Source organism: Mesocricetus auratus, unplaced genomic scaffold (assembly GCF_017639785.1).
Source record: "Mesocricetus auratus isolate SY011 unplaced genomic scaffold, BCM_Maur_2.0 Super-Scaffold_100025, whole genome shotgun sequence".
NCBI classification, from domain to species: Eukaryota; Metazoa; Chordata; class Mammalia; order Rodentia; family Cricetidae; genus Mesocricetus; species Mesocricetus auratus.
Window position 1 is genome coordinate 15562741 of NW_024429206.1, and position 26533 is coordinate 15589273.

General features: G+C 49.2%; 1 protein-coding gene and 1 long non-coding RNA gene across 2 annotated transcripts in view; one reads left to right on the plus strand and one right to left on the minus strand.

Annotated features, from left to right (window-relative positions):
• The window catches only part of Dnah10 (dynein axonemal heavy chain 10), a 110199-nt gene that overhangs the window by 14371 nt on the left and 69295 nt on the right, over window positions 1–26533 (plus strand). The window contains exons 11-27 of the mRNA XM_040731515.1: window positions 1100–1294; window positions 1946–2116; window positions 2524–2700; window positions 4421–4546; window positions 6287–6450; window positions 7542–7693; window positions 9321–9485; window positions 10655–10862; window positions 12192–12348; window positions 12778–13254; window positions 13893–14051; window positions 16386–16502; window positions 16645–16747; window positions 19257–19435; window positions 19661–19872; window positions 23437–23590; window positions 25330–25563. Of these exons, the coding sequence (XP_040587449.1) occupies window positions 1100–1294; window positions 1946–2116; window positions 2524–2700; window positions 4421–4546; window positions 6287–6450; window positions 7542–7693; window positions 9321–9485; window positions 10655–10862; window positions 12192–12348; window positions 12778–13254; window positions 13893–14051; window positions 16386–16502; window positions 16645–16747; window positions 19257–19435; window positions 19661–19872; window positions 23437–23590; window positions 25330–25563 (3150 nt within the window). The remainder of the gene's footprint in view (window positions 1–1099; window positions 1295–1945; window positions 2117–2523; window positions 2701–4420; window positions 4547–6286; window positions 6451–7541; window positions 7694–9320; window positions 9486–10654; window positions 10863–12191; window positions 12349–12777; window positions 13255–13892; window positions 14052–16385; window positions 16503–16644; window positions 16748–19256; window positions 19436–19660; window positions 19873–23436; window positions 23591–25329; window positions 25564–26533) is intronic.
• On the minus strand, window positions 2110–3639 carry LOC121134000. Its single transcript, XR_005871001.1, has 3 exons — window positions 3267–3639; window positions 2787–2888; window positions 2110–2306 (listed from the first exon to the last, which is right to left on the minus strand). It is a non-coding gene; the product is annotated as an uncharacterized LOC121134000 (long non-coding RNA).

The window sequence follows — 26533 nt, forward strand, 5'->3', positions numbered from 1 at the left end:
TACCAGCTCTGCAGCGACCTGACCCCACCGCCAGCTTTTGGGGGGAGGTGCACATGCGTACTGTCTGGGCGGCCAGCCACACACCAACCTCAGTGTATCTTTTTTTGTTTGTTTGTTTTTGTTTTTGTTTTTCTCTGTGACAGGGTTTCTCTGTGGCTTTGGAGTCTGTCCTGTTACTCTCTCTGTAGACCAGCCTGGCCTCGAACTCACAGAGATCCGCCTGCCTCTGTCTCCCGAGTGCTGAGATTAAAGGCGTGCGCCACCAATGCCTGGCTTCCAGTGCATCTTTATATGGTGCAAGGTCAACAGAAATTCCAAATATAAAATTGATGGGTGTGGTGGTATGCAAGTGTGAGCTTGAGGCCAGCCTGGTTTATCTGGAGAGTTCCAGGCCATCCAGAATTATATAATAAGACATTGTCTCAAAGTAAGTAAATAAATAAATCCCTTTATTCTAACTTGGAGTCACTAGAATGATACATAAGCTTTTTCTTTTTCTTTTTGGTTGTTGAGACAGGGTTTCTCTCTGTGTATCCTTGGTTGTCCTGGAACTCATGTTGTAGACGAGGCTGGCCTCGAACTGGAAGATCAGCCCGCCTCTGCTTCCTGAGCGCTGGGATTAAAGGCGTGCGCCACCAACGCCCAGCAAATGCATGCTCGCTTGAGCATCATCAGAATAGCAGAGACTCACATGCCAGGCTGGGTTGTTTTTAGTTCCTGTCTCACCAGCCACTCCCCCACCTCAGCGTGCAGGCGCCCTTATTCTCTGTTGTTCTTGTAAGATGGCGTGTCTAGTCAGGGTGGCTGCCTCACACAGGAAGCATCTGGAGTGAGAAAGATACAGAGGGTTGTACGTGGATGCTGGGAATGGGACCCAGGTCCTCTGGAACAAAATCTAAGCCATCTCTCCAGCCCCGGGGCCTCTGAACCTTACCCTGTTGCATGGGCATAGCACCAAAGACCTCAGACGGGGAGCAGGCTGCCTGTGGGTCGGGCCTGCTGCCTGTGGGTTAATCTCAAGATGTTTTTTATGGTTAGAGTGTTCAGAGTAAACCAAAGGATTTAGCTCCCTTCCATTCTGTCCCACCCCCGCCCCCAGGTCATAGAAGAATTTTACAACATATTTGGCCCAGAGCTCAAAGCTGTGACAGGGGACCCCAAGCGTATCGACGATGTCCTTTGCAGGGTAGACAGCTTGGTCACCCCGATGGAAAACTTGAGTTTTGACCCCTTCAGCATCAAGTCCTCCCCATACTGGAAATACGTGATGGATGACTTCAAGATTGAAGTTCTGGCAAGTAACACAGCCATCAACTCAACCACAGAAGCAGAGGCCAGGCCTCCCCGTGTTTACTCATGCTCACAGTGCTCCTCTTAAAGATGTGTGTGTGTGTGTGTGTGTGCGCGCACGCGCGTGCACACGCGTGTGTGTTGCATGCATCTGTATACTCATGCAGAGGCCAGAGGAGGGCATGTCTTGCTCTGCCATGCTCCACACGTTCCTTTGAGGCAGGGCCCCTGTCTCTGCCCCCACCCTCAGGGGTTTACAGGTGTGGCCACCAGGTTTTCATGTGGGGCCTGGGGTCCCGACTTGGATCCTCACCTTTGCAAGGCAAGCACTTTCCCCACTGAGCCATCCCCCAGCCCTGGCAAGTTCCTCTGACCAGATGGCCGCTCTCACTGAGACAGGAGAAGAGGCCTGCCCAAGCTGCTGAGTCCCCAGCCCTGGCTTCTCTCCTCCTCTGCTGCAGGCACCTGCACACACATGCACACACATGTGCACACATTCACACAGGCACACACCCTGCTCCCCTCTCCTCTCCTCCCCTTCCTTCTCCTCCCCCTCCCCTCTTTTCCTTTCTTGCCCCACCACTCCCTTCTCCCCTCCCTCTCCCCCTCCCTCTCTTTCTCCCTTTATTCTTATTCTTCTGTTTTCTTCTGACAGGTTATTGAGAAAGAAGCAAAAAATTTTATTGACGAATCTTTCAAAACCCTCCGGTCAGCGGAAGCGGCCTTTGACATGCTGTTGAAGTTCAAGCATATCCGCTCCCGGGAGGCCATCAACCGGCAGATGATGATGAAATTCAATGATATTCTGGCACAGTACTACAAGGAGGTAACCAGGAAACCCATGGCTGCCTGGGCAGTGAACGCAGGGCCACGGCCCCGCCTAGAGACGGCTCTTTTAAAATGCACATCTGCCAATGGTCATCTCTAGGAGAGATTTCTGGATTTCAAATAATTCAATCAAGCCAGTGTGTACAGGGTGTGTGGTATGCTATTTTAATGCACACAACTTGGAGCACCTAGAAGAAAAGAGATTGGAGAGCGTAAGGGAGTAAAAGTAGTAAATACTATGCCAACCGCAAATTCTCCATCTTATTTAAATCTTACCCGCCCTGCCCATAGACCCCAGGGCCTCAGCTGGCCCAAGGCTCTGCCATCCTCAGCCCTTATTTACATTCCTTGCAAGAGTCCCACCCTCCACTGAAGCCATGTCTGTCTGTCCCACTGGCGTTTCAGATCGACATCGTCAATAAGATCTTTGTGCAGAACCTGGGCAACCCGCCGCTGTACAAGAACCACCCCCCGGTGGCGGGGGCCATATGCTGGGAGCGTTCCCTCTTCTACAGGATCAAGCATACCATCCTCAGGTTCCAGGAAGTCGAGGAACTCCTGGACAGTGAGCGGGGCCAGGAGGTATGTCACCGCCTCGGGAGGCTGGCTGTGTTCCTCACCTCCAGCTTGGTGGCTGCCCCCACGGCTGGCCATAGGCGGGCACGTACCTGTAGACGCCCTGTTTCCTGAGTCTTTGTATCTGAGGCCCCCTCTTGCTTCCTTCTCTTCCTGTCTCAGTGCTCATGATGCCTGCTTCCCCTCGGATAGGACTGTTTTGAAGGATGACCACTGTCATGATGCATCCATCCATCCATCCATCCATCCACCCACCCACCCACCCACCCACCCACCCATCCATCCACCCACCCACCCACCCACCCACCCACCCACCCACCCATCCACCCACCCACCCACCCACCCACCCACCCACCCACCCATCCACCCATCCATCCATCCATCCATCCATCCATCCATCCATCCATCCATCCATCCATGCATCATCTCTATCATCTATCTATCTATCTATCTATCTATCTATCTATCTATCTATCTATCTATCTGTCTATCTAATCTACTCATTCATTCTCTTTTACATTTATTTTTGAGACAGTCTTACATAGCTGTCTGACCTTGAACTCTCTGTGTACCTGAGACGACTTTGACCTCCTGGATTCTCCTGCCTCCGTCTCCCAAGTGCTAGGCTGAGATGGGGCCACCGCCTTTGGCTTGTGTGGTGCTGGCGATGGAACCCTGAGGTCATATTAAGCAAACGCTCTACCAGCTCAGCCCACAGCCACTGCCTTTTTGACACTGGCCATATCTTGCCACAGAACTTTTTTTATGAGGTAAAGCAGGCGCTGACAGATGCTTTCTTTAACGAACTATAGAGTTTGGGGCTAGAGAGGTAGCTCAGTGGTGTACAGCAAGTACTGCTCTCTCAGGAGACTTGAGTTCCATTCCGGCTCCCACATTGGGTGGCTCACAATCACCTAGAACTCTCTAGCTCCAGAGGATCCAATACGTCTGGCCCCCATGGGCCATCGCACTTAGGTGCACACTCACAGACACATAACTAAAAGTAAAATACATTGTCTAAAAAATCCATATAGCTTATGTTGGAGACATTTGAAGGTCATGATCCATGCTGCTAGGTTGATCCAAGGAAGCTGCTCTTGGTGACACAGGGATGGACAAACAGGCCTTCCCAGTGTGACGTCCACATGTTAGAGGGCACGGATGGTCTCATAATTTCCTGATTCTGTTTATTTTATTGAGGCAGGGTCTTGCTCCATAGCTCAGGTTGACCTGCAATTTGTGACTGTCCTGCCTCCCTGCCCTGAGTGGTGAGGTTACAGGTGTGTGCCACCACCCCTGGCTTCCTTTTGCTTCCTGTAGCCATTGAAACCTGTCTGTGTGGGAGTTCACACACATGTGTGCAGGTGCCTGCAGAGGCCATCAGATCCTCGAGAGCTGGGCTTACATGTGGATGGGAGCTGCCACGTGGGTGCTGGGATCTGAACTCACATCCTCTGGAAGGGCAGCCAGTGCCCTTGACTGCCGAGTGTCTCTCCAGCCTTGAAAACACATTTACACCTCTTCTCACGCACAGACTGTGGCCTGCTGGCTTTCAAGTCAGATGATCTCAGGCAGACCTTCCAAAATCTGTGAAAATGCTGTTTTCCTTCTCCAAAATGCATCACGGTAGGTTACAATACACACACATACGAAGAAAGATCCAGGGCAGCAGACAGAGGAGAAGGTGCCATTTCCAGGAGCGAAATGACGGTTTCTGCAATTCTAGGTGAAACAGAGGTACCTGGAGGTGGGCAGGGCGATGAAGGACTATGAAGACCGCAAGTATGAGCAGTGGAAGGACACCACGGAGCTGAGCCTCCCGAACCTCATGAAGAAGAGCCTTCTAACCAAGGTGCGCCCTTCCACATGGCCCATAGAGGGCAGCACACCACCGTCCTCTCGAGGGGGCGGGGAGATGGCTCAGCTGGAAGCATGCGCACCTTGGGTGTTCCCAGCCAGTGAGAGACCCTGACTCAAAAGAAAAGGTGCGGCGGGAGAGAAGATGGCTCAGTGGTTAAGAGTGTATGCTGCCCTCGCAGAGGGCCCGAGTTTGAGTCCTCATAGTCACGTGGCGCGTGGGGGCAGGTGGGGTGGGGGGCTCACAACTGCCTGTGACTCCAGCCCCAGGGCCTCTGATGTTCTCTTCTGGCCTCCCTGGGTACCTGCATTCACGTGCATAAACCCGTTCCGTGTGTGTGTGTGTGTGTGTGTGTGTGTGTGTGTGTGTGTGTGTGTGTGTATCTGTGTGTGTCTGTGCCTGTGTAAAAATCAAATCTAAAGGGAAAAAAGACAGAAGGCCCTGGAGAAATGACGCCCAAGGCTGTTCTCTTTTTCCTTCACACTCATGTACACACACACACCCTCCATACACCTGCACACACGCACACGCGTTAAACGAATTGAGTGGACTGGGTGACAGAAATCTGTGAAGCCCTAGTTGAATCGTACACGAGTCACAGGTGATGGGTTTTACTCAGGTTGGTGGCAAGCACCTTTTATCACTGAGTCACCCCACAGGTGACTGTTTTTAAACTTTCCCACATGCCTCCCTCTTTTGTGGCTTTGGGCCTGGCATGTGGCCAATGCTCAGGAGGTCAGTATCTGTTGACCAGGCAGTTTTATGTCTGTTGTCCCTGGTACTCTTTCTAGTGGGCAGAGTGAGCCGTACACCTGGGGAAACTGGAGTTGTTCAGGTCTGGGGTGTCAGCTATCCAATTTTAGCTGTGCCTGCCAATGTAATTTGGCTTCCCTGTTTTCCAAGAAAAGCCAGAAACCTCCATTTTTATAGAGCTTTGCCTAACATTCTAGTATTGGCAATTAAATGAAATTATTTTACCCCCGCCCAGGGCTGGGGATTGAACTCAAAACCTTGGACATGCCAGATAAGCACATGACCACTTAGCCACATCCCCAGCCCCTCTCTGAGGGATTCTACACAGGCTATCTACTGCTGAGAAGTAGCCCTGGCTGTCTTCCTTTTTATTTTGGGGCAGGGTCTCACTCAGTTGCCTAAGCTGATCTTGAACTCACTCTGTAGTCCCGTTGGATCTAGGGCTGCTAAACTGAATGTGTGTGTGTGTGTGTGTGTGTGTGTGTGTGTGTGTGTGTATGGTGTTCACATGTATGCTCACATATGCAGAGACCAGAGGTTGACATCATAGTTTCCCTCAGTCAACCCCAACAATATATTTTGAGACAGGGTCTCTCACTGAACCAAGAACTCATGGATTTGGCTAGACTGACTGACCCTGCAACCTCCCAGAATCCTTCTGTCCAATCTGATTCTCTCTCTCTCTCTCTCTCTGGTATTATTGTGGTATGCACACATTCACATATGCCTGAAATTTCACACAGTTGAGAATCCAAACTTAGGTCTTCCTACTTGCAGAGCTATCATTTTACACACTGAACCACCAGCCCAAAACTAGGTTATTGAACATCTCTGCAAAACAGAATGTGTAGCCCGCTGTTTCCAGTCTGTATCCATCTTTTGGGGGAAAGGGACCACACTGACCTCTGTCAATCATGTCTAGTGAGCTTTACCAGCAGCGACAGACAGTCGTTTTCAAGCTGTGCACCGTCTCTTCCACAGAACACCGAGGATGCGCCCCCAGTGGAAAAGGGATCCATGTTTGTCATTAACTTCTCTCCTACTCTCAGAGAGATTATTAACGAAACCAAGTACTTAGAGCAGCTGGGATTCACTGTCCCTGAACTGGCGAGGAATGTGGCCCTCCAGGAAGACAAATTCCTCAGGTGAGAAGACCCTTCTTCAATTAGAGGGGACACTGGTCTCAGGACCTCTTGACACTCTTTTTTGCTGTTGTTGTTTTTAAATGTATGTGTGTCTGTGTGTGTGTGTACATGTGTCTGTGTCTCTCATGTGCATACGTATGTGCACGTGCACACTTGTGCATTTGTGTGTTTCAGGTGCACGAGCATGTGGAACCAGGAGGTCTATGTTGGGTGTTGTCCTTAGACACTGTTCACCTTGTTTGTGAGGCAGAATCTCTCCCTGGTCTGCGGCTCACTGGCCTGACGAGGCTGGCCAGCCAGTGAGTCGCGGAGATCTGCCTGTCTCTACCTCCCTAGTTCCGGAATTGCAGGAGTATGCCACCGTGTGGCTTTATACACGGGAGCTGGGGGATCGAACTCAGGGCCTCATCTTTGCAAGGGAAACACTTTATCAACTCATTTTCCCTTCAGCACCACTACCTGACACTCCCAAAGCTGATTGCGGAGCCTTCCCCACAAAGCTTTTGTTACTTCCATGCATTTTTACTTAATCTCTAATTTAATTTTATTCCGATTTAAAAAATAAAAGTTAAAATGTTAATTGTTTTGAGACATCATCTCATTGTGTAGAGTTGAAGGCTGGCCTGGAACTCACAGACATCCACCTGCTTCTGCTTCCCATGTGCTAGGATTAAAGGCATGCACCACTGTGTCCAACTCATTTCTTAAAAAAAAAAGATTCTTATTATAGTTACAGTTTCACTTATGTACACTTTGCATTCTGGCCATTCCCCCAGTCCCACCTCCCTCCCACCCCGTCTGCCCTCCCCCTCCTCACAGATCCCTCTTGCATGTTTACATCTCTCTGTATTGTTTGTGGAGTGGCTGCTCTGGCCCAGAACAGTAGCAGTCCCCTCCCCGTGGATGTGAGTGACAGTTACCCCTGTGGCTCTGGGGATGGGCGGGGCCTTGCACACACTCTGCCCTGAGCCCTGTGCGAATGTCCTAATGGAAGCTGCCAGCGAGCCAGGCCTCTGGGGGACACAGTACTGTGGTTCTTAAGCTTGTGTCCTGCCCGGCGTCTCTCACTGTTCCCTGTGCCGGGCACTCAGGTACACAGAAGGCATCCAGCGCATGCTGGATCACTACCACCTGCTCGTCAACACGCTGAACGAGGCAGAGACGGCGCTCCTGGACGACCATTCCCAGGAGCTTCTCAGGGTGTTCCGCTCTGGGTACAAGAGGCTGAATTGGAACTCGCTAGGTAACAGCACGGCTCCGGGTCTCCTGACAGTTCTTTTTACAGTTGTGTGAGGGTGTGTGTGTGTGTGTGTGTGTGTGTGTGTCTTTGTGTGTGTGTCTGTGTGTGTGTGTCTCTGTGTGTGTGTGTGTCTGTGTGTGTGTCTCTGTGTGTGTGTGTGTGTCTGTGTGTGTGTCTCTGTGTGTGTGTGTGTGTCTGTGTGTGTGTGTATGTGTCTCTGTCTGTCTCTGTGTGTCTGTGTGTGTGTGGTGTGGTGTGGTGCATGCATGCAGAGGCCAGAGGAAGGTGTCAACAGGGAGGCTGCCACTGCTCTGGAGGCTTGCCATTTTGACTCGGCTGGTTAGCCAGTGAGCTCAGGCTGCCGGTCTCTGCCCACAATGCTGGGATTATAGGTGTGCACAGTCATGCCCAACCTTGTACATGGGTACCAGGCATTCAAACTCAGGTCCTCATGTTTATAGAACAAACACTCTGAACCACTGAGCCACCTGCCCAGTCCCTAGATCGACCTTAAGTAATGATCCCTTCTTGTAAAGCCACAATATCACAATATGTGAATGTAAGCTACACAAACTTATGTAAGTGCACACATACACATAAACACATGTGTAATGTGCACTCTTTCCCACCAGCTGCCTGGGTCCTGCTGCTGTCTCAGCCCCCAAATAACACAGGAGACACTATATATATATATACATATATATATATACATATATAATTTTTTTTGAGACAGGGTTTCTCTGTATTGATTTGGAGGCTGTCCTGGAACTCACTCTGTAGACCAGGCTGACCTTGAATTCATAGAGATCCACATGCCTCTGCCTCCCAAGTGTTGGGATTAAAGGCATGTGCCACCAACACCCGGCAGGAGATGCTATATTAATTATAAAACTGTTGGCCGTTAGCTTTGGTTTCTTTTTTTTTTTTTTTTTTTTTTTTTTTTTCGAGACAGGGTTTCTCTGTGGCTTTGGAGGCTGTCCTAGAACTAGCTCTTATAGACCAGGCTGGTCTCGAACTCACAAAGATCTGCCTGCCTCTGCCTCCTGAGTGCTGGGATTAAAGGTGTGTGCCACCAACACCCAGCTTAGTTTTGGTTTCTTAATGACTAGCTCTACTCTTGACTACATGTCCCAGAATCCTCCTCAACTCCTAGTCCCACCTATCTTGCTTCCCTATTGGCCAACAGTGCTTTATTTATCAACCAATGAGACAACATATACACAGAAGGACTACCCCATCACACATGCATACACATATATACATATATGCATACACTTATATGTACAATCACACACATGTACACACATGTATATACACATATACATGTACACACATGTGTTCATATACACATACATATGTGCACCTATATGCACACATATATGTACACACACAAATATGAACACAAATGTATCTGAATGCAATGAAACCCTATTGCTAAGCCTGGTGGATTCCTGTCTAGACATCTTTGTTCCAGGCCTTTTGGGGATGAGTGGCTCTTAGCCACTGCTCAGTCAACACAGCTGCAGGAATGGGGTCTAATGAGCTAAGTGGCATGACCATGGGTGTCACAAATGCTGGTGGGTGCCAGGAATGGCAGAGATAGAACCAAGTTGCTTTCTCTTTCTCCAAGGTATTGCTGACTACATCAATCGCTGCAAACAGGCCATTGGCAAGTTCGAGTCCCTTGTCCACCAGATTCACAAGAATGCGGAGGACATTACCTCCAGGCTTACACTAATCGAGTCTGTCAACCTCTTTAGGTACCCAGTCCCCAAAACCGAGGACGGGCTCCCAGGTAGGCTTGGCTTCTAGCTTATCAGTCATGCAATGAAAGAGAGATCCCATCTTCACTATCCCTATACTCCAGACATTGAGTGACTGGAATAAACCAGTCTAATCACCCCAGACCTTTACTTGGAAGCATTATGGCCATGTTCCATGTCCCACCCTCTGCCATGTTCTGTGTTACTTAATAATTTCACAGCTGTGACCTTTGTTAGTTCTAGTCCTTAGCTGGAGCCAGGGCCATTCATGTGCTCAGCTAAGTGCTCTGCCACCAAGCCAGCCCCAGCCCTCCAGACTCTTGATTTTGAGAAAGACAAGGTCTCACTCTGTAGACCAGGCTGGCCTTGAGCTCACAGAGATCCATCCACCTGCCTCTGCCTCCCGAGTGCTGAGATTAAAGGCGTGAGCCACTGTCCTTGGCTTGAAAATCACTTTCCATTAGTAATTTTGAAATGCTTCTGCCAATTATTTCTCTTTTCTTTTAAGACAAGGTTTCCCTGTGTTGCCCCAGCTGTCTAGAGACTCACTCTGTAGACCAGGCTAGCCCTGAACCAGGCTAGCCCTGAGATTTGTCTGTCTCTGCCTCCTGAGTGCTGGGATTAAAGGTATGCACCGTTATGCCCAGCTGACTTATTTTTTTTCTTGAGATGGGATCTCACTATGTTACCCAAGCTGGCCTTGAACTTGTTATCCTCCTGCCTCAGACTTCCCAGTGCTAGAATTACAGGTGCACACCCCCCCAGCTGTGTGACTTAGTTAATAATCAAACACCCTATTATTTTATGGGTACATATTTACTTTTCACTGCACTAGAAGTATTTTAAATTGTTCTAAATTAGTCAATAAGTAATTGAAAATTAGTCAGCAAACAATTCCAGAAAAACATCATAGCCACTGGTATGAGGCACCAGCATCCATCATGGCCCCTATCTGGTATCGTTTGCTTTGTTCTTGAGATTAGTCTTAGTTTCTGGCATTGACTCCATTTCCATGAGTACATACAGCTCATAATCCATGGTGGATGTATGGACAGTCCCTGACCTGTGGCTGATGTGTGGACAGTCCCTGACCCATGACTGATGTGTGGATGGTCCCTGGCTGCAGCTGACGTATGGATAGGCTCTGACATGAAATTCTTCTGAATCACAGCTGCTGTGTGACTTGTGCCTTTCTCTACAGGTGTAAAAGAATTCTTTGAGCACATTGAACGAGAAAGGGCCAGGGATGTGGACCACATGGTCCGGTGGTACCTGGCTATTGGGCCGCTTCTAACCAAAGTGGAAGGCCTCGTTGTGCACACCAACACTGGCAGGGCCCCCAAACTGGCCTCCTACTATGAGTACTGGGAAGGCAAAATCTATGAAGTCTTTGGGAAGGTCATCCTGAAGTAAGGCCATACACGTGTGTCATGCAAGGGTTGGGCATGAGATACAATGCTGAATGGGGCAACTGATCGGGGAGGGGTGCCCTCTGTGCGTACCCCTGTTCCCTTGAGTCCCTTCTGGCACAGAAAGCCTGTTGTGCACCTCTCTGCTTCTAGAAGACAGGGTAACTCTGTTTGTCTGGCAGCAGAAGGCCCCAGAAGGTGTTGAGAGATGATCTCAGAGGACAGGCGACCCAGCCTTCTTCCCCGGGGCTACCGTCAATCACCTGCTGGAATGGTCACTGTGTATTGAGTTCTGATTGCTCATGACTCTGAAGCTGCTGTCCTCTGAGGGTCCTGCGGCCCAGTGGCATAGCTGGGCTAGCTGGGAAACGCACACACTGTAGCCTGGGGTCGTTCTAAGAAGCCATCCCATGAGCAGCCATCTCCATGACTCCTAAGTCGTGCTTGTAAAGGTGGCATCCTTGCATCTCAGTGTCCTTTTTGGAAATTTAAATATATTTTAAAATATTTATTTAATTTTAAATTATACATATGTGATCATGAGTGTAGGTGCTGTGGGGGCCAGATGATTGGCTGTCCCTGCAGCTGGAGTTACAGCAGTTGTGAGTCACCTGACATGGATGCTGGAAACCAAACTCAGGTTCTACAGAGCACCTTATTGGGAACTACTCTCCCTAGTGTTTGCATAATATATTGTATCTTCCAATTATCCATCGATCCACCCACCCATGCATACACGTATCCATTTCTCCATTCCATCTGTCTGCCATCCATCTATCCATCATCTGTCTGTCCTCCTGTAACTACCTATCCATCCATTCATGTTGACACACACACCTTCATCCACGGATCAACCCACCAGTGCGTCCGTCCATCTGTCCGTCCGTCCATCCATCCATCCATCCTGCTATCATCCATCTAGCCATTCATTCATCTACCCACCCATGTGTCCATGCACCCATCCATCCAACCAAGCTTTACAAGAAATGACTATATACCAGGGCCTGCCTGGACTAGATCCTGGTTGCAGACAAGGGCCCTGTCACCTGAGAGCTGAGGGAGAGACCAAAGCAAGGGGACAGACACCTGTTGAATGGTTGCCATGGAAGAGCTGAAAGCAGGAGGGAATGACTTTTGAGTGGTCGCTGTTCATATTTCCTACCAGTATGCACCTGATTGCCCAAGGTGCATAAATAGTCCCCCCACATTGTGATTACAAACCTGCAGTGTGGAGCAGACCTTCCCCTGACCCCGGGCTCTGCCCCCTCCATCAGTGCTTGGTGTATCTGGAACCTTGAGTTCTGTGTCCTTTGCACTCTCCTCACTTAGGAACTTACAGGCCTTCAATTCTCTGATCCTTGGAAATACCCCTCTGTTCCAAGTGGAAACCATTTTGACGGCTCCGGAGATCATCCTCCAACCGAACGCTACCGAGATTGATAAGATGTGCGTCCACTGCACCCGCAACTGCGTGGAGGTCACCAAGGTAGTGTGGAGGCCTTCTGCCTGCCCATTGCCTCCTGCTCGTTGGTGGACACAGTCTGAGAGGTCCCGGCAGACGCTGGGTCAGCCTCCTCTGGCCACTGTGAAGCCATCAAATTTTGGAGCAGTCCCATAGCCCAATCCTGGGTTCCCTGTGTAACCAAGGAGGACCCTGAATTTCTGACATTTCCACTTCCACCTCCCTAGTGCTGGGGTTAGAGGGAGGGAGAGGAGGAGGGGGAGGGAGCCAAGCAGTGTGCGGTGGCACACATCTGTATTCTCACCATTGGGGCTGAGGCAGGAGGGTCGTGACTTCAAGGCTCTACCCTAGTGGTGAGACTGCCCATCACAGCAAGACCGGCCGGCAGGTCCTAGTATACGCCCAGGAGGCGTGCCCAGTACTCACCCCGCCCCCCACCTGCTCTCCTGCCAGTACTTCCTGCGCTGGATGAACGGCAGCTGCATCGAATGCCCGCCTCAGAAGGGCGAGGAGGAGGAAGTCGTCATCATGAGCTTCTACAATGACATCTCCTTGAACCCCCAGATCATGGACCAAGCTGTCATGATCCCCCAAAATATCCACAGGCTCCTAGTGAACCTCATGAAGTACCTGCAGCGCTGGAAGCGCTACCGGCCCCTCTGGAAGCTGGACAAGTCCATCGTGATGGAGAAGTTTGCAGCCAAGAAACCACCCTGCGTGGCCTACGACGAGAAGCTGCAGTTCTACTCCAAGATCGCTGCCGATGTGATGCGCCACCCGCTGGTCAAGGATGAGCACTGCATCCGGCTGCAGCTTGGGCCACTGGCCACCACCGTGCAAGAAAATGCAAAGTCCTGGGTGACTTCACTGGGGAAGCTCCTCAACGAGTCAGCCAAAGAAGAGCTTTTTAGCCTCCGGGATGAGATTGAGGTACCCCCAAAGACACCTTTATCTAAAACAGATCTTCAAGGGCTGTGGGTGATGGTGGTGGTGGTGGTGGTAGTATAGCTCTATGGTAGAGCCTTGCCTGGGTTCCATCCCGTCCTTGTTTCATTTCTGTGGCTGTGATTAAATATCCAAAACAAAAAAAATGGCTTAGGGGAGAAAAGGCCCATTTCACTCATAATTTCAGGCTATAGTCCATCACTGAGGGGATGTGGAGGCCGGAACTCAGGCAGCTAGTCACATCCAGCTAGTCACATCTCCAGTAGAGAGCAGAGAGAATAAACCTACCCTTGCAATGTGCTCTTGGCTAGCTCTCTCCTCTTGTGCTGTCCGGGACCCTCTGTGTAGGGAATGGTGCCACCCATAGTGGGCTTGGTCTTCCTACATCAATTAACAATTAAGGCAACGTCCCCTCCCCACAAAGATGCCCACAGGCCAACCTAATCTAGGCAACTCCCCATTAAGATACTCTTCCTAAGTGATTTCTAGGTCACAGCAAGTTGACAATTAAAACTAACCGGCATACATCGCTAGCTTGACTGAGCTGCAACTAGGAGCCCTGTTCTTGAGGAAGGTGGGCTTCATCCGCCACCGTTTTTCCCCTCAACCGAATTCTTTCCTAGCACCTGAGCAAAAATCTTAAGAAGAGCCCCAACACCCTTGAAGATCTCAAGTTTGTCCTCACAACAATTGCAGAGATCAGGACAAAATCTCTGGTCATGGAGCTGAGATACAAGGACATCCAGGAACGGTACCGCACCATGGGGATATACAATATCTGTGTGAGTAAGCTTTGCTTCCTGGCACCTCTGCTGGTTGGGTTGACTACTCCATTAATTGCCTTCCTGTTCCTGTCATAAAATACCCGGTGAAAGCAACTTCACGAGGAGAGAGGTTATCTTGGTTTATGGTTCCCGAGGGATAGAATCCAGCATGTCCAGGAAATTAACAGCATCAGGAGTGGGAAGCTGGTTGGTCGTATCTTGTTCACAAACACAAAGCAGAGAGAGACAACAGGAAGTGAGCAAGGCTATCAATCCTCAAAGCCCACCCCCAGCAAGGCCCTACATTCTAAAAATTCCAGCACCTCTCAGAGCAGCGCCACCAACAGGGGACCAAGGATTCAAACAGTGAGCCTGTGGGGGGGTGTTCTCATTCAACCGCCAACACCATCCTCAGAAGGGGCTGTCAGTCACCCTGTCAGCTGCGTGTTCCCAAGCAAGTGTAGGGAGCCACCTCACAGGTGCTTTAATGTGGAGACCATGGCTTGATCTCACAAGGCTCCTGCGACGCTTGACAGCCCACCCAGATTAGCTCACTGTCTTATCACCCTTCCCTTCGTCTCTTTCCCTTTCTTAGGGAGAGGACAGAGGTCACTTCCTGTAAAAAGTAGAGTTTTGTAAAGTAATAAAAGGGCTTGCAAGATGGCTCAGTGGGTAAAGGAGCTTGCCACACAAGCCTGGAGACCTGAGTTCAATCCCCAGAGGCCATGTAAAGGTGGAAGGAGAGAACTAACTTCACAGAGTTGTCCTCTGATTTCCATATGTGTACTGTAGCGTGCATGCTCACATCTACATAACACACACACACACACACGCTAATAATCATGAATAAGAACTGTAGGGAGAGATCTTTTTTTTTTTTTTGAGACAGGGTTTCTCTGTGGCTTTGGAGGCTGTCCTGGAACTCACTTTGTAGACCAGGCTGGTCTCGAGCTCACAGAGATCCACCTGCCTCTGCCTCACAAGTGCTGGGATTAAAGGCATGCGCCACCAACACCCGGCTTAGGGAGAGATCTTAAGTACCTGTAGCACTAACGACGCCCGTTTGGGCATGGCCACAGGTATGGGGGGGGGGAAGGCAGGGGCATGAAGTGGTAGGAGGAAGGGGACACTCCTCTCTTGGGGTTCCAGTTGAGTCTCGGAGACCAGCAGAGCACTGACCTCAGGCTCTCAGCTCCTCATGTAAGTGACTTCTCCCTAACAAAGTATCATATGACATCCCTTTCCTGTATACTTTCCTGTATACAAGAAAGAAACCCTGGTCTACAGAGTGAGTTCCAGGACATTCAGAGCTACACAGAGAAATAAAAACAAATAAAAAAGAATAATAGAGAAAAGGAAATGTGAGATGATAAAAGAAACAGGTTATAAATAGTTTTATTAGTCTTTTTTTAAGACAAGGCATCTTTATGTTTTAAAATTTTTTAAAGGATTTATTTTTATTTTATGTGTATGAACATATGCCAACATGTATGTACACTATGTGAGTGCAATACCTGCAGAGGCCAGAAGAGGGCATAGATCCAGATCTTTGGTTCTCTGGAAGAGTAGCCAGAGCTTTAAATGCTGAGCCATCTCTCTAGACCCTCCCTCCCTCCCTCCCTCCCTCCCTCCCTCCCTCCCTCCCTCCCTCCCTCCCCCCCTCTCTCTCTCCTCACCATGAAGCCTTGGCTGGCCTGGAACTTGTTATGTGCTTCCAACTCATAGAGATCCCCAACTCTGCCTCCAGAATAAAAGGCATGTTCCATTACTCCTGGCCCAGATATAATTTTTATTACAAAAGTCTAGTTTGACTTAGACATCATGGCATACACCTATATTCCCAGAACTTGGGAGGTGGAGGCAGGAGGATCATCTTTGACTATATAGTAGGTTAGAGGCCAGCCTGGAATACGTGAAATTACAACTCCAAAATGAACAAACAGGGGTCTGGAGAGGTGGTTTAGCAGTTAAGAGTGCTTGCTGCCCTTCTGGAGAGCCCAAGTAGGGTTCCCAGCACCCACATCAGTCAGCTCACAGCTGCCTGTAACTCCAGCGAATCTGATATTTTCTTCTGGCCTCTACAGGCACTGTACATACATGCAAACATACACACATAATTAAAAGTTAAAAACTACAATCCTCAAACCAAACAAACGACCTCAAGAATACGATGTTAACATCTCAGCTGGCTTTTCCGTTTGCTCCGATGGCTCCCTTGGGTGCAACTAGAAGCAGAAGTCTGTGGGGGATCAGTTTTTACCTGACATTTCAATGCCAACGTTATTGGTAATTTGTTCTTTCTCTCTCTATTTTATTTTCTGTCTCTGTGTATGTCTGTTTCTCTCCCTCTAGCCTACTGAAGCTGAGCAGGAACTGGCTGACAAGATTGAGAGCATGTGGGAAACACTCTTCACAGACTCTTTGAATGTGGAGCACGCTCTTGGAGGCATCAAGAGAACATTCACTGAGGTGAGGTGTCCCCTTCACTCTGAGTGCAGATGGGGGAGCTGGGGAGAGGCTCAGAACTAGGGTACTCAGTCCCATGAGGTCCTGGGTTCCAATCCCCTCACTGAGGCTATGTCAAGCTATCAGATGACCTCCTTCACCCCAGATCACCCGGAGCGAGATCATGAACTACAGAATCCAGCTGGACGAGTTTGCCAGGCGCTTCTACAAGGAAGGCCCTGGGGCTGTGGGTGACGACCTGGATAAAGGTGAGGCTGTGGTGTGGGGGTGCTGAGGGCTTGGGGGTTCCTGCGAGGTTCCCAGGATGTAATGAGTGTTGTCACTGAAATATCGATTCCTTCCTCAGCTGCTTCTCTCATGGTTGGTTTAGTGGTGGCCTCCGAGGGCAGGGTGGATTCAATGCAATGGGGTCAGGGGGGCTTCTGAAGGATCTAGTTAGAGCTGGAATACTGGTCTACTCCCACGGGATCCAGTAGGTCCCCACTGCAGTCAAACATGGTGGACACACAGACACACACACACACACACACACACACACACACACACACTTTACTGCTCTCTCCCCTTGAACTCATTCTTCGAACTTAGACCCTGGACCGTGTCATGCTGTCTCCCCTCTGTGGCTGCCAGATTTCTGTTGTTATGGCACATATCTGAAAGAAATGGTTTAAAAAGAAAAGCAACTGTTCAGGCTCACGATTTTGGAGGCCTCAACTCACTGTGGTCATGTGGGACTTCCTGTGTCGGGGGAAACTGTAGCTGAGGAGTCTTTTTCTGTCCCACCAGTCAGCTCCCATATAACGGCACGGAGACTTCTTATTGGAGCTGGGCCTGTAGCTGAGGCTTGTTACTAACTAGCTCTTATAACTTAAATTAACCCATCTACATTAACCTCCCTTCTATCTTGTACCTCCTGTTTCCTCTCCATGTCTTCTGGCATCTCCTGTGGGCTAGAATTCTCCTCCTCCTCTTCCTCTCTCTGCCCGGAAGTCCCGCCCATGCCTCCTGCCTCGCTATTGGTCGTTCAGCTTTTTACTGCATCAGTCACAGCGATACAGCTTCACACATGTAGAATATCCACAACAGAGGAGCCGACCCAGCAGCCAGGAAGTAGAGAGTGTGAGGAGGGGGCAGACAGTCTCTTCAGAAGCCTGTCCCTAAGCCACCATCCCCTCCAACCAGGTCTCACTTCCCAGGGACAGCTTCAGATCTGAGTCCCTTGATCCGTTATTTCAGATCTGCCATGATCTGGTCACCCCTCAGTGTTTGGATCCACCATCTGGCACCAAGCCTCCACCACAGAGCCTATTAGGGGATACTTCATTTGCCAAACACCAGCACATCCTTCAGATGTCACCAGCCAAAAGGGTGACAGAGAGAAAAGCCATTCTTAGTCTAGAGCAATGGTTCTCAATCTTCCTAATGCTTTGACCCTTTAATACAGGTCCTCATGTTGTGGTGACCCCTAACCATAAAATTAATCTCATTGCTACTTCATAGCTATAATTTTACCAGTTATGAATCGCAATGTAAATATCTGTGTTTCCCAATGGCCTTAGGCGACCTTCAAAGGGTCATGACCCACAGGTTGAGAACCACTGCTTTGTTGTGTTTTGTTTTCAAGTCAGGGTTTCTCTGTTGTAGCCTTGGCTGTCCTGGAACTCACTCTGCAGACCATGCTGGCCTCAAACTCAAATATCCACCTGCCACAAGTGCTGATCAAAGTGTTTACTACCACTGCCTGCGCCCGGCCCCCCAACCAGGAGAACCACTGTTCTAAAAAGAGTGTGGAGGGACTGCTTATATACAGCTGGTTAGGGCTTCTGAGTGAGCAGACAGATCTTGGGAGCCACCGAGAGCAGTAGGAGAAGACAAGGCTTGCGGTGGGGGTGTTGAGGGGACACACAGTGGTGTAGAATGATAACAGCCTTGGGGCACTGGGGGCCAAGCACAGACTTGGAAGTTGGAGTGTGATGCCTTTGTCGAGCTGAGGAGGAAAATCTCAAGGTCAGCAGAGGTCAGATGACACTGACTGTGATTGGGGACGATGCAGGTGTCCCTTCTATAGCTTTACTTCCAGCATGCTGTGGATGCAAGGGGTTGACATTCTAATTGGAAGGGCTTGTAGGGCAAATGACCTTTTGGTTTCTGGGGCAAGATAAAGCCTACTGATTTTAAATTTACCACCTCCATAACTTTTGTGCATGAAATTATAATTAATAGCTGATCTCTTAAACTTATTTAATTCTTATTTAACATTTCAAATTATACATATATATATATATATATAGTGTGTGTGTGTGTGAGTGTGTGTGTGTGATCTTGCTTGTATGGAAGTCACAGAACAACCCACAAGAGGCGGCTCTTTCCTTCTGCCACGTGGCCCCTGAGGATTGAACTTAGGCCGTCCATCTTAGCAGCAAGCATCTTTACCCACTAAGCCATCTTGTTGGCCCTCAGTCTCACACACACACACACACACACACACACACACACACACACACACACACCTCAGTCTCTCTCTCTCTCTCTCTCTCTCTCTCACACACACACACACACACACACACACATGTTTTAGGCACAATGCTCAGATCATAGCCCTGATTGTCTGGGAACTTATGATCTAGGCTGGCCTTGAACTTGCAGCCATCCTGTGTCTCTCCCCCCTTCACCTTGCTCCCAAGCACTAGAACTAGGGCGGCTCACACCTCGTGCTCACACTGTCCCCTCTGCTTTATCTCTGCACCTCTTTGGCAGGCTTCGAGCTCTTAGGCAGTTTTGAAAAGGAGCTGGCCAGGCACGAGAAGAGCCGGCAGGAACTGGCCAACGCAGAGAAGCTGTTCGACCTCCCCATCACCATGTACCCTGAGCTCATCAAAGTGCAGAAGGAGATGACGGGACTCCGCATAATCTACGACCTATACGAGTCTCTAAAGGTGCCCCCACCCCGGGCACTCCCGAGGCTGGGCACAGGGACCTTTGTGCTCAGATGCAGCTGTGTGTTGAGGGGGGGCTAAGAAAGGCCCCAGTCCCTTCTTTCTGGCCTCAGCACTTACCCTCTTAAGTAGAGATTTCTTTAAGGAGACAGCAAGGCTGGTACCTGTCCCTTCCTTTGCGTTTGCTCCAGGTCCCATTGGTGCTGACTTGTCTGGGGTTTCTAGGTTGCCAAAGAGGAGTGGTCCCAGACCCTCTGGATCAACCTGAATGTACAGTATCTGCAGGAGGGCATCGACGGCTTCCTCAAAAGCATCCGCAAGCTGCCACGCCATGTGCGCAGCTTATCCGTGGCCTTCCATTTGGAAACGAAGATGAAGGCGTTCAAGGACTCCATCCCCCTCCTTCTGGACTTGAAGCACGAGGCCCTGAGAGAGAGGTTGGTTCCGTCCTCTTTCAGCCTCAGGAGCTGCGACCCCCGGGAAGGGACCCCCGACCCTCGGGGGTGAGGTGATGAGGGTCGCTACTAATTTGGTGGGCCTTCACGAGCAGATCCGATCTGGAAAGTGAACTTCAAGAGGTTAATGGAATCAGGCTCAAGACAACGTTCGCTGATCAAGAGCCTTTATTTTTTGGGGCGCGCTGGAACTTATAGAGGAAGGACCTCAGGGGGTGGTACAAGCATGTCAATCAAGTCTCAATTCAAATATACACCAAATACAGTAAAGACAAAGCTGTAATTTTCCATCAGTCATTAGTTGCATTCCACAAATGCTTGTCAGCGTAAGTCAGGTGCAGGAATTAGGGAGGGGTAGGAAGTGTACAGCAGAACACTATAATTTTGTTAACAAAGACAATTACTCTGTAAGGGTACTTCCCCCTGGCTAGGCGGGTGGGCTGCCCTGTGTAAATTTAACTTTTATGGTTAGCCTTTTCCTTTGTCTCAAGGGCATGTGTGCTCGCAGTCACATAGGCAGAAGGCCAAGAAACGGTTGACAGACTCCATTTTGTTCAAGGTTCTAGCAGTCCCCAACAAGGAGCTCGCAGAACGGTTTTAGGTCTCAGGCATGTACAGCTTACTGCAAAGAGAAGCCTTTTCCTTGCCAGCAGCTTTGGTTTATCCCCCGCCAGTCTCCTGGGCTCGGCTGCGTTGCAGTCCCCAAATAACACACAAGACGCTGTATTAATTATGAAGCTGTTGGCCTTGCTTGTTTCTTACTGGCTAGCTCTAACTTAAGTATTTATCCCATAATTGTTAATCTAAGTATTTCTCTTACTGGAGAATAGTTCCAAACTTCTTATCCCTATGGCAGCTACATCTTGACTCCCTGTGTTTCTCCTTCCCAGAGTCCTCCTCGACTCCTAGTCTTGCTTCCCTATTGGCCAACAGTGCTTTATTGACATATACACAGGACTTCCCCCATCATCTTATGTTAGACAGGGGACACGTGTAGATGAGGGACCAGTTCAGCAGCCATGTGAGAGGTGACAGGATTTGTTTGTAAGGGAAGACAGCACTATGGGTTTTATAAAAATGACCCCAACAGCTGCTTTAGTACTCAAAGGTATGATTTTTTTTTGTCTGCTTATTTTTTTTCAAGACAGGGCATCACTGTATAGCCCTGGCTGTCCTGGAACTCACTCTGTAGACCAGGCTGGCTTCGAACTCACAGAAATCTGCCTGCCTCTACCTCCCAAGTTCTGGGATAAAAAGTGTGTGCCACCACTGCCCAGCTCATTTGTCTGCTTTTTAAAAGCAGGAGGATTTGATTAACAGAATCCAGGAAAAATGGAACTGGGCCACCAATGACATTTGCAATTTTTAGTTGCAACATTAGAAGAATAGAAAGACCTAAACCTAGGGGCACACTTCTGTTGTCCCAGTGCTTGGGAGACCAAGGCAGGAAGGAGAACAGAAAGTTCCATGACAGTCTGGGCTGTGTGTCTATTGGCGTGTTGCCTCAGAGACCAAAGGGAGGGGAAAGGAAGGAGGACAAGCACAGTTAATCTTTTTTTTTGGCCGGGGGTGGGGGTGGGGGGTGGGGCAGAGATGCTGAGATAGGCTTTCATTCTGTAGCTCAGGCTAGCCTAGAAAATCACTATGTAGCCCAGGATAGCCTCAAACTCATGACAGTCTTTCTTTCTCAGCATCCCAGGCAAGAGTCATCATGCCTGGCTTGAAATGAATCCTAAACACACACACACACACACACACACACACACACACACACACACACACACACACTTTAAGGACTTATTTTTTATTCTAAATTATGTTCATGTATGTTTTGTCAGTGTATATGTGTGTGTGTAACTGGGGAGATCAGAGGGCATCAGATCCCTTAGAGCCGGAACTATGAGTTGCCACGTGGGTGCTGAGAACTGAACCCAGGTCCTCACAAGAGCAGCCAGCTCTTTTAACTGTGGAGCCGTCTCTCCAGCCCCTTAATGGTACATTTAACTGACTCAATGTCTGAGATTCCATTTCCACATGTAACCAGTATTCATTCCTGAGATATTTGGCTTCCTTAAAGGCCCCACCTTGGCCTCTGATGTGTTTCTTACATTCCAGTAGAGCTTGGGCTCGCCCAACAGTGACAGATGGCTTGCATCTGCCATGATGGATGCCAGGTCCCTCTGGTGTCTGATGGAGCCATGGTCCTGTGGGTCTCCTGTCTCACCCCACCCCATTCCATGCCTATGGGGTTCGCCAGAGTCCTGTGGCTCCAATTGTCCCTGGAGTGCTCTTGTCCTCCTGGGTCGCATTTCCCAGAATCTGTTCACGGAGTCGTGGGCTCTCAAAGTCACGCCAAGCAACTTTACTTAACGAGAAAGTGGTTCCCGTGGTTTACTGCTTTACTCTCTTAGCTTTTTGAGGGGCCACCACCCAGCTCCCAAATAAATCACACACAGAGGCTTATTCTTACTTATGAATGCCCGGCTTTAGCTTGGCTTGTTTTTTGCCAGCTTTTCTTAATCTAAATTAACCTGTCTGTCTACTTTTTCCCTTTGGGCTTTTATCTTTCTTACTGCTATATATTTTACTTTCGTTCTTACTCTGTGTCTGGCTGGGTGGCTGGATGGCTGGGTGGCTGGGTGGCTGGGTGGCTGGGTGTCTGTCTGTCTGGCTACTGATGTCTTTCTCCCCATGTTCTCTTGCTCCTCCTTTTCTTCATTTCTCCTTCTATTTATCCTCTCTGCCTGCCAGCCTCGCCTATCCTTGTTTCTGCCTCGCTACTGGCCGTAGCGAGGTGTTTAGACAGGCAAAGTGTTAAAGGTTCAGAGTTAAACAAACGCAGCATAAACAAAAGTCACACAATTTAAAATAATATTCCACAACAGATCCCTTCCCCATTTCCTCCCAATCTGCCATAGTCTGGGTCTGGAATGTTCCCAAGAGGTTCATGTGCTGAAGGCCTTGTCCCCAGTAGTAACCGTTGTCAGGTGGCTTTAGGAGGGGGAGCCCCTTGGTCTCAACCCCCTCCCCTTCTTCACATAGCCACATCTCGTGCCCCTGACCACGATCCAAATGACTGCAGACTGACCCCTTTGAACCCTTCTCTCCACTAAGTCCCTGTTCTCAGTTACTTTGTCACTGTTCCAGGGAGCTGATGAGGACACAGTCCTCTCCACGCCAGCAAGAAGGTCTTTCTTGAACACACATGTGGTTTTACACCCATTTCCCTGTCTGTCTTGTTGAGCCCAGAGTGGTAGCCACAGGCCCAGCCACCATGGCTTTTGCCCATTCTATGTCCCTACAATTAGACGCCACTCTTTTTCTTGTCAGTGGTGAAGATTCACACAGGGCGGAGCTTGAATGTTTCCTGGTTTTAACTCTGGTGGTAGGGAGGAGGATTTGGAAGAACTCCGTATAATCCCGGGCTGTCCGGTGTCACTGTAGAGCTTCTCCCAGGGGGCCTCCTCCTCTGACATCAGTGGGGACAATTAAGCCGGCTCTGAGTTTTCCGGGGTGGTGATGGCTAATGGCTCTATGCTCTTCCAGACACTGGAAAGAACTCATGGAGAAAACAGGTGTGTTCTTCGAGATGACGGAGACCTTCACTCTGGAGAACATGTTCGCCATGGAGCTACACAGCCACACGGAAGTGCTCAATGAGATTGTCACAGCGGCTGTCAAGGAGGTCGCCATCGAGAGGGTAGGGAAGGAGAACCTTCTATTTCAGTGCCGTGGGTCTGTCTCTTGTGCAGTCTTGGGTCTGAGGTGGGGTTTTACCACGTAGCGGAGGCTGGCCTTGAACTCACGATCTTCCCGCCTCAGCTTCCCAAGTGCTGGGACCACACAAAGGCTCCACTACTCCCAGTAAAGGCTGTCTTTTCACTCAGCAGGAAACACACTGTCTCTAGTATCTAAGCAAATAGAACCTCTGCCTCAGTTCACTTTTTTTTAAAATTTATTTATTTATTATGAATACAACATCCTGCCTCCATGTATGTCTGCAGGTCAGACAGGGCACCAGATCTCATTATGGATGGTTGTGAGCCACCATGTGGTTGCTGGGAATTGAACTCATGACCTCTGGAAGAGCAGACAGTGCTCTTAACCTCTGAGCCATCTCTCCAGCCCCCTCAGTTCACTTTTTTGACATCATCCTTGATTACAGTTTCACATTCTAGTTACTGATGAAGAATTGGGCACCACTTGGAAAAAAATTAAATAAGCAAATCACTCACAGCCTGGACATTCAAAGACAGTCATTGTTATCATCCTACTGAATGTAGCTACTTAAGAAGCATGTACAAGTTGGGCAGTGGTGGTGCATTCCTTTAATCCCAGCACTTTGGAGGCAGAGGCAGGCGGATCTCTGTGAGTTTGAGGCCAGCCTGGTCTACAAAACAATACAGAGAAACCCTATCTCGGAATTAAAAAAGCATGTACAAGGCCAAAGTGAGTGCAGGGAGATGCCATGTAAGCCCATTTTGCACAACGAATACAGAAAGCTAAAAGGTGCATGGACACATATATGCATAAAACACATGCAATGTTGTATGTACATGCAATACATGTGTTCATGCTCATACACACACACACACCCATAAACATACATACACATCATATGTATAGATAGTGTCTTAGCTACATTTCTCACTGCTGTAGAAAAACACCCCTACAAAAGCAACTCAAGGAGGGAAGGGTTTATTGTGGTTCACAGTCTGAGAGCTCACAGTCTATCAAGGCGGGGAAGGCATGGCAGCAGGACCATGAGGCAGCTGGTCACGTGGCAGCCACAGTCAGGAAGCAGAGAGAGATGGAGGGTGGTGCCTGGCTCACTCTCTCCTTTGTATTCAGTCCAAGCCCCCAGCTTAGGGAATAGTGCCACCCATGATGGGTGGATCTTTTTTTTTTCTAAACTTAACCTAATTAAGATAATCCCTAAAGGGCATGCCCAGGGCCTGTCTCACTAGAGATTAAATCACACATACAAACACCCACATACAGACATGCACATGAGCACACATCATTGCAGGTGTCTTCAGAGAATGGAATCGTAACGGGCCTAGCATTTTGCACTGGGACTTTTTTGCTCAGCAGTAGGGGGAGCACAGGCAGGACCCCCTTGTTACATAGGGAGCTGCACAGTTGAGACCCCTGTTTTGACACTCAGTGGCACATGTGTCATGCTGTGCTGCCTCTCTGAGCCTGTCAATGTATAACAATCTTTTTTTTTTGGAGTGGGGGGAGTCAGATGAGATCAGAGTGCAGGTCTGATAGGCAGGGATCGCCGTTGCTGAGGAGAGTCTCGACTTCCTCTCAGATGATGGAGCTGGGACTCGGGACTGAGGTGCTGACCAATGGCACATCAGGGAAGGAAGCTGCTGGCTCAGGGTCATGTTCTCCCCATCTGTGGGCCCACCTGCTTCTTTCTTTCCCAACCAGGCCGTGAAGGAAATCCTAGACACCTGGGAGAACATGAAGTTCACGGTGGTCAAGTACTATAAAGGCACGCAGGAGCGAGGCTACATCTTAGGGTCTGTGGATGACATTATCCAGTGCTTGGATGACAACACTGTCAACCTGCAGAGCATCTCGGGGAGCAGATTCGTGGGGCCTTTTCTGCAAACTGTCCATAAGTGGGAAAAGACGCTGTCTCTGATAGGGGAGGTCATCGAGGTGAGAGCAAAGGAAAAGCGTGCTGCTAAGACTTATGGGAATTTTATAGAGCAAAGGAAAAGCGTGCTGCTAAGACTTATGGGAATTTTAGCCGGGCGGTGGTGGCGCACGCCTTTAATCCCAGCACTCGGGAGGCAGAGGCAGGCAGATCTCTGTGAGTTCGAGGCTGGGCTGGACCAATAGCCTCCAAAACAATACAGAGAAACCCTGTCTCGAAAAACCAAAAAAAAAAAAAAAGACTTATGGGAATTGTATAGAGCAAAGGAAAAGCGTGCTGCTAAGACTTATGGGAATTTTATAGGGACACATTTGTGCTTAGAAACGAATGACTGTTCCATGGTTCTTGGTTTAGTTGTGTGTGGGTGGGGTGCATCCATGGAGAGACTGATGAGTTCTGATTTCAGAGGATGCATTTTTAATTTCTAAGAGTCCTCCCTGACCTTTTAAAGTGCCTCTGTTCTCTTTTTCCATACCTCCCGTTCTTGTTGCATAGACGCTTTCGCCATCAGTGTGTTAAACACTGAAAACTGTATACATATCTACGTTAAAGGCCTTTCCATACTATGTGTAGCCCTCTCCACATAATTCGATTTTCCTTTGGTTCATCCCATCTCAAGTTTTTCTCTCCATTCTTGCTTCGCTTTGTCACCTGCCTTTACAGTCTCTCTAGCCTGGCCTGTCATTCTGGGTGGTGGGTCAGGCCTGTGTAGACAGTGCTGGACCAGGCCTTGGTGAACAATCAGGCTCGGTTCACTATTTCTGGGTGACTTTTTTTTTTCCCTCCCCAGACCATAGACAAGTACATTTTCTCCTTCGTATCGATGTCCTCAGGCAAAGAAACATGATCCTGTCCCTGTTCCTGTCATGCTTGAATATCCTTGTCTTGTTATACTTGTTTTTGCCTATGACTCTTTACTTGTGAAAGCTCTTTGATAGGTCATGGTTTTGTTACTGTTGGTGGTGATGTGTG